The following is an 8,619-nucleotide window of genomic DNA, read 5'->3' as shown; positions in this document are numbered from 1 at the left end:
ATTGGGAGGCTTACCAGGAATGTGACCACGGACCACATCATGGAGGTATTTTCCACCTATGGGAAGATTAAAATGACTGACATGCCTGTAGAAAGGATGCATCCTCATCTATCCGAAGACTATGCATATGTGGAGTTTGAGAATCCAGATGAAGCTGAGAAAACACTGAAGCACATGGATGGAGGACAAATTGAGGGTCAGGAGATCACTGCTCCTGCTCTGCTGGCTCACTGGCACTGGCCACAACCCCAGCGATTCAGCCCTCGCAGGGGAATGCTGCCACCACCTCCCATGTGGCACAGGTCATGCCCACAGATGAGCAGGTCACGCTCCCCAAGACGCAGGTCCCCTGTACACAGGTGGTCCCATTCTCCTGGTCACCGCAGCCACAGGAACCATGCTAGCTCCAATTCTTCTTGATACGAAGCACATCCCTGTAACTTATACCTCACTCAGCCCAGTTTTCTTACTTGTCTAGAGTAAAGTGGAGCAGTAGAAGAGGTTCCCTAACTCAGGCAGACTTCAAAGACATCAGTGGAAACATTTGGTCTTAAGGCAGGTTGTAGTGGCAGAAGGGCATTGATTTAGTCTTGTGTCCATAAAGGCACTCAACAGTTTTCTGACTAGGAAGTTCACCCATTCTCATTCATCTTCTGAGAGTCTGTTCAGTGGCAGAGCCTGTAGGAATGAGCAAGTCTCCAGGGGGCAGAGTGCCCCAACCTTTCCAGATGATTTGGGAACTGTTTGCAGTCTGATTGTACCTTGGGGACCAATACCCCATTTCCATTAGGCCTGACCCTTTGATTCCTGCTTCAGTACTCCAGCATCGAGGGTCAAATATCTAGAGTGAGAAAATCCCCCCATCAGCTGTCATAAATGGTTCTGTCTTTTCATATTCTCACTTACATCACTTCCCATTTGTCTTCTTTACTCTGAAATGTTGATGAGTAGCTTGAGAGCCAGCTTTGCAGATCATCATGAGCCTGCATCCTCATTTCACCTGCTATTCAATGGTGGTCTTGCAGGTTATCTTGGCAATGTATACATTGCTTATTTGATTTTATTTTACAGTCAGTGCTATAAAATTTGAGCTTTGTAACTCTGTAGTATGTTAGATAAGGTTGTGTTTGTACTTTGTTGTGTACAGTAAAGGATTTGAACAAACCCAGGATTAGAATGTGGGGAAAAATGACAGTGTCTTGTGTGCTCAGATCTCACAAGGTTGCTGCTAAACACCGACCTGTACCTTCAGTCCACTGAGTGTGCGGCAAGTGGAGTGAGGCTAGCAGAAGACAGAACCAGAAGGGGCTGAGTCAGGACTCCATGTGTCCACATCCTGTCCCTGGAACCTGTCTCTCTGTGAGCTGCATCCCCACCTCCCTGAGAGCACTCCCTAAGTCTGACTAGAGCAGAAGATCTGGAATGGGAAAGATCTTACAACCATTTCATAATAACTAAACTGCAGTACTGAAATTTTAAAATGTGTGACAGCACTCATAGTGTCAAAGAATTAGATGACAGGAGAAGCCCCACCACAGGGGAATCAGCACGTACAGGCCAAGGCTTTACCCAACGTCGTTAGCGTTGCAGAATTGCACAGCTCCAATAATGTGTGAACACCCTGATTAAAGTTCAGTATGCTTTCCAATTCGGCAGAATAAAATGCTTTGCCTCACCCAGAATTGGGAAGAGCCCTCCAGGATGAGAAACCCTGGAAAAGTATCTGATAGTAGAGTGCAGGAATGCTGTGATCACGAAAAATCATTTCTACAGCTAATATTCCTACACATAAAGCAGTAATAAAACCATGCAGTCAGCAGAGGTGAAAAATAATTGTATTGAAAAGAAATTTCTGTGCCAAATTTATTGAGACAGTAAAGAAAGCTGAGAGAAGCCTCACTATGAAAACATGTGTGACCAGAGTAAAAGAAAAAAAATGTTCCTTGGAATCTCTGTGGCTGATACTACAGGTGGAGGTGGTAATCAAGTGAGGAAAATGCTCTGGGATTCTCTCCATTTCTGGCCACCATGAAGTCAGATACCTACTGCAGTGTGTGCTGAGCACCTGCTGTCAGTCCTGAGCACCCCAGAGGGAGGTTTGTGTCTCACATCTGCTTACTGTGCTTTCTATACTGTAGTACATGGCTGTGCCATCTCCGATCATAGAGTTCAGCTGCAGCGAAAACTGGTTCATGGATGTGTCTCTGGAGATGGAGATGTGGCTTTTGAGAGCCAGGCTACCTAGTGCCACCATTGTAATTTAAGTCCCCCATCCACTCCAGCCTATTATCTTGGGGCTGACAGATCCAATGCCAGTGACCACTGCTTGTGATGGAGAACCCAGAGAAAGAGCAGGTGAGGGACATGGTCTGTGAGGGCTTCACCAGTCCAGGTCCAGACTCCTGTAGCTGCACGTGGCGCAGGACACCTGGGGACAAGGAACTGTTGTTATTCACCTGCTTTACTGTCCTTCCTGTGGACCCGTGTCCAACACTCACTTTGTAGACCTACCATCAGTCACAGGGTAAGATCCAGAAGTTGCATCTTCTCAGAGATACCACAGCCTTACCTGAGACACTTTTGGAAGACAGAGCTCTGAGTTATGAGAGAAGAAGAAAGGAAGTTGAAGCTACAGTTGAAGGTTAAATGTGTTCCTGGGGAGTTTCCTTCTTAAATGATGGAGAAGGATCAGGGATATAGCTCAGTGGTGTGAGCTCTGGCCATGCAAGGTGAAGATCCTGGAGTTGTTACCCAGTAAGAACAAAACAACTCCTCTAAATGATGGAGAAGTATAGGTCATGATGCTTCTGGTCCTTTTATGCTACTGAGGGAACCTTTTTCCCTAGTGTTCTGTTTGTCTCTGTGACCAGTGGAATGTACATTTCAGAGGAATGGTAGGAACAGGGCAGAGGATGAGTACATCTTCCTGCTCCAAGTTCTGCCTACCTGATGCCCCTTCCCCATGCCTGAGTTCCAGCCCCACTGTTTGCCTCCCATCCAGGCTGTCACTGCTGCTTTCTCAGGACAGCAGTGAGCACAGCTCCCACTTTCTTTCCATGACCCCTCCTCACAGAGGCCAGATGTGCTGGCTGAGACCTTGCTTCACTGCTACTTTCAATGAACTTCAGATATCCACCTGCCTCCTGCTGTAAAAATTGTGTATCAGACCCAGAAGAAACTGGATGTGAAAATATGTTTCCTGCACTTATGTCAAAGAGATGTTTCTAATCCCTGAGGAACACAAGAAACCCATGTGTTACCCTCGATGATGCTGTGCAGCTCCTGTGTGCTGAGCACCTTTCTAGGTTAAGCTTCTCTTACTGCTCTCTGAATGTCATTCTAAAAGTCAAAATACTTACTTTATGATTGATGACTTTGTGAATAATTATGCATTACTAACATCATACGGAAGATAATAATGACCGAATTATTCAAATCTTCTACAAACTTTCTTTTCTTTTCTTTCTTTCTTTCTTTCTTTCTTTCTTTCTTTCTTTCTTTCTTTCTTTCTTTCTTTCTTTCTTTCTTTCTTTTTTTGATGGAACTGGGGATTAAACTCAGACCCTTGCACTTGCTAGGGAAGTGTTTATTCTACTGAGCCATCTCTCCAAACCCGCTTCTACACACTTTCAAAGTACTTTATCGCCATGCTTATTTTGTTGATTGGTTTTATGCTGGCACAAATGCACAGTGATCCTCCTGCTTCCCCCAGTAAGTATCCGGGTTATAGGTGTGGGACACTCTGCCTCAATCAACCATTTCTTTGCTGATGTTTAGCTTGTTTTTAGAGCAAGAACAACTCACTTTGTGGTTTGCACTAGCTTTGACCTTGTGAATGTCTTTTTCCGTCCTACAATTGCAGGAGATATGGACAGTTACAAGTATCACGAGACTGTATTTCCACTCTTCCCTTGTCAATCATCCTTAGAATCTGTTTTCCAGACGCCTGTTCTTTTTCTGTTTATTTCATTCCTATATTCATATTCACACATTAGCATGATGAGCATTAATGAAACAATTAATGAAGACATTTTTCTCCCACTACAGAAAGTTGAAATATGTTTGACACCATTTATCACATGTAACATTCTTCAAGCAAGACATTCACTCTTAAGAGTCCCATAACTTCTGAACTAGAGCAAAATGGTCAGATCTCACCTTATTTAAGGAAATCCCCATGATTCATCTTGGATGGACATTTCCAGAAGCACGTGAGGATGAATCCCATTATCACATCCATATCCGTTTCAGGGTAAAATAGGGGCAATAATGGATGCTAGGGTCTTTGACCATGTATCGAAGACCACACAGGGTGTGTGTCATGTGGTGATGGGAAATCTCTACTGATTCTCCTTTGAAAACTGCTCAGAACCTGAGCGAGCTTCCCTGCTTGTCCTACAGAGCCAGGAGGAGGGGAGATCCTGCCCTGTCCTGAGCATAGCTGTGAGAGCAGATGTGATATCCTTCCCCCGACAGGGCTGGAACTCTGGGGCTTGCTGTTCACCTCCACAGATCCTCTATGGGCAGGATGGAGCTCTTTCTGGTATTTACAGAGGTGACACCCATGTGTGACTGCTCTCTAGATTCTGAACTGAAAGCTTTGCATCCCTAATGGTTTTGCTTGAAGATTTTTTTTTAGTGTATGTCTTCAGCATTAATCTGTATTTCCATTTGAGGATTATATAAAAGACACAAAACCCTTAACAATGGGGAAGGATGTTTGAGTAAAGACCGTCATTACAGGAGTGGATTACACTGGGTACTCTACAGTATGCATAGAAAGCCATATCTCACACATTACATTACACATTTTTCTCATTAAAAATGGTGTTTACTGCAGGCCACATTAATAAATATCACTGTAATGTGTTTCTATTCATTAGGAGAAATTATGAAATAATTGTATATATGCTGAGACTTCTATGCAATAACTGAAGAAGGCAAGAGGTTAATGTAGGCTGTTGAGCGGAGTGTTTTTCCTGATAAGGACATGCATTAGACAGTCAGATCTGCACCTGACACATAAATGAACTACTTGGAAATCAGTAAGCTCAGAGTCCTGAGCTCAATCCCCAGTACTGAAAAAAAAGCCCCTCTTGCCCCAGTAGTGTTTGCAGAAAAACCAAAAGGCTATGGCAACAACTACCCAGAGTTCATGAAATGTACTTTTAGATAATTCCTGTCAAGTGATCCTAGTAAGTGTGGCATAAATGAGGTTTAAATCACATGTCATAATGAATCCTGAAAGCATTGCTTTACTGGGGATATTATCAGTATCTTTTTCTATAAAGGAAAAATACTCATCTTAACATGGTCATTATCATGTAAATGTAGCATGATAATTAAAGTGATATGTGTTATACTATATCTGTTGCTACAGCTGTTTGAGCATCTGAGAATTCACATTGTTGAGTGTTACTTTGAAGTTTGAAACCATTTAAAATTTACTAATGTTTTTAAATAAAATGGCAAAATAACAAATACATTGTTAAATTATTCTACATTATATACATCATTCAGAAATGCTTAGAAACAAACATGAACCAAACAAAATTCTTCCACTTTTAATAGCAGTAAGACCATTATTCTCTGCCAAGGGGAATAGAAAATGGTCCTTTGACTGTGAGGCTAAGTGGGAATTTCTTGTGGATGTGAAGATTGTAATGGATAGAAGAACAAGAGGTGTTCACAAAACTGATCTGTGCCTAACATTCTCTTGCACCTCTGAGGGTGCTTCCATCAGCTTCATCTCCTGCAGCTCTCCTCTGGGGATAAAGATTGCTTGTAGACTTAGTTGGGACATTTAAGAGGACTACTACAAAACAAGAATTTGAACTATCAGTGTTAGTCAACCGTGTAGTGGAGGCCCCAGGAGATTTCACAGGAAAGCACTCAACTGCCAGTCTGGCCCACTGGACTCCTCCCAGGTGCTCTGCGTTCACACTCTTCTGTCAGGGCCCCATCTTCTGCCTATCTGAATAGTCACCTACTTCCCCAAGGTACTACAGAGTTGCTCCTGGTGATCACCTAAATAATCTGGACATGCACTAATCCTGTAGTGAAAACATGTCATTAAATCTTTATCCCAATCCACAGGATACACAGCATAACGAATAAATCAGTGTTAATGCTGTGACTATGGGAGATGATTGCGTTTCACTGTGGGTCCTATCACTCAGACAAAGAGGGACTGTAGCACAGGGTGCTGGTAGGGGGCAGATTATACATGCGAGGGGAAAACAGCTTCCTGGGAAATCTCTCTGCTTTGTAATCAAATTTAGATGTGAATATAAAGATTCCTGACTAGTAAGTTTTGTTAAATAGACATGTCAGCAACATTCTGGTAAAATTTATTAAGTAAAGAGACCAATGTCTTGTGATTGTGAAACTTTGTCTTAGATATTTGTTCAATTGTTCTGCAATTCTGTATCATCAAAATTGATGAATTCCTCTGCTTCCAATAAGCTCAGTTCAAAACATATGCATCCTACAAAAAGTTGCATCTACTGATAAACGCCACATTGGGTAATACATGACAGTGGTGATCTTCCCCCACATGAACAGGAATAAGAAAATCTTTCCCAGAATCATGGATCAAATGCAGTTTGTCAACTGAGACAACTTTGTTTGTGTGCTCACAAATACATTCCAGGAGCTGCTTCTTTTAGGCTTATTGTTAGAGATTTCTTTCTTCTTTGTATTTACGTGGGGGTTGTGCTTTTCAGTTTCTCATTGTTAGGAGAAACACCTGACAACCAAAGCTAAAGAATGAAAGGTTTATTTGCCTCACAGATTTTAGAGGTTACAGTTCATATTTGACAGCTCAAGGTAGCAAAGGCCAAGTATGAGATTTCTTGGTGACAGAAAACACCAAAAACAACACCAAGAGAGGAGGTGTTGACACTAACATCCCTTTCTATTGTATGCAAGCTTCGCAACCTAGGGCTGCTGTAAATTTCAGAACCAAAATCCCAGCATTAGACTGTAAGCAAATCGCCAAATGTAATTTTAGCCACCTGCACAATGCCATGACCATAACAGCATAAGGCTTTGGAGCCCATCAGACACCAAGCACTGCAAAGGTCAGCTGAAGCGAACAATCCACAATAAACCCGTTCAATTAGGATGCAAACCTACTTTTGTCTTTCATTTCCTCAAGTTCATAACCAACTTCCTTATCACATCTTTAGACTCATCATCTCTCTCATTTCATCATCTAGGCAGCTGTTCTTCCCTCTGAGTTTCTGACACTTGCAGGATGTGGTTATCACACTGTGTCTCTTGCACAGTAATACACGGCCGTGTCCTCAGACTTCAAGCTGCTCAGCTCCATGTAGGCTGTGCTGGAAGATGTGTCAGCAGTGAGGGTGGCCTTGCCCTGGAACTTCTGAGCATAATTAGTATTGCCATTCCAAGGGTTGATATATCCAATCCACTCTAGCCCTTCTCCGGGAATCTGTCGCACCCAATACATGTTGTAACTGGTGAAGGTGTATCCAGAAGCCTTGCAAGAGACCTTCACTGCGGCCCCAGGTGTCCTCAGCTCAGCCCCAGACTGCACGAGCTGCACCTGGCCCTGGGTACCTGAGGAGAGAAGACAGAAGTTGGAGGCAGTGACCCCTGACAGATCTGGTCTTTTCCTCAGGACTAAGACTAGGGATCACCTTACTTTTCACAACTGTCACCAAGAAGAGGATTCTCCAGGTCCAGTCCATGTTGTGCAGTGGTGCTCTGGGGGATTCTACAGAAACCAGAGATAATTGCAGAGTGCTCTGGTACACAGACCACCCCTATTTACCTATGCCATCTCTGATTATTTGCATGTTCATTAGGCATGAAAATTCTTACCTATAGATCTGCTCCAACCTGGAAGTTGTGAGAGATTTTACACGGCGCATGTGACAGTGAGATCATGGTATCATGCACTTATCTTGTCTGAGGAAATGTTCTCCTGACACCCCTTACAACTGGAGCATGCATATCTCTCCTCACTGAAAATGAAGCCACCACAGGAAGGCTCTGCTCTCTGAACCCAATATTGAACTGTCCATAAGCCACCTGAGCTTGTTCTTGGCCATCAGTGTCCCTGAGGCTAAGCTGGTGTATTGACGTCTGCCTACCTGTAGCAGGCATCCACAGAATCTAGGGTTGACTCTGGGAGGAGCACTGCCCATTCCACACCTAGAATGAGTGGTGGACTACGATGATTATAGTCTAGCTTCCTAGAATGCTTTGCCCAACACCTGGCTGTGTTGATGATGCCCCATGGTTTCTAAGGAAAGACCATTGGTCCTAAGGCCAGCCCTGTGATGTGATCTGATCCATTTAAGGTATTAGTTCCTCAGAGTTAAGAAACTTTTGTGCTATTCATGTTTGCTTCTCTCTGTAAAGAAGAATCCTTTTTGTCTCTGTGTTGCACTTGCAGAATTTGTGTCCTTTGAAAATTGTTTTTTTGTTTTTAATATTTTGCAGAACCAGGGATTGAACTCAGGCCCTTGTGTTTGCCAGGGAAGTGCTTATTCCACTGAGCCATCTCCCTGGTCCCTCCTTTGAATATTGTTACACCCTGTATTATTCAAGTTGTTTAATAAATATTGTGTGACTAAATACTTGTGATTT

General features: G+C 43.1%; 1 gene segment (V, D, J or C); it reads right to left on the bottom strand.

Annotated features, from left to right (window-relative positions):
* Positions 1-7,747, bottom strand: part of LOC101561254 — an 18,515-nt gene extending 10,768 nt beyond the window's left edge. Inside the window, 3 exon segments of the V gene segment in view lie at positions 3,260-3,266; positions 7,281-7,584; positions 7,670-7,747. Coding sequence covers positions 3,260-3,266; positions 7,281-7,584; positions 7,670-7,715 — 357 coding nt within the window.
* Positions 7,748-8,619: the final 872 nt, after the last annotated feature.

This window comes from Octodon degus, unplaced genomic scaffold (assembly GCF_000260255.1).
Source record: "Octodon degus isolate 3935 unplaced genomic scaffold, OctDeg1.0 scaffold00284, whole genome shotgun sequence".
Lineage (NCBI taxonomy): Eukaryota > Metazoa > Chordata > Mammalia > Rodentia > Octodontidae > Octodon > Octodon degus.
This window is presented reverse-complemented; position numbering and strand designations above follow the sequence as displayed.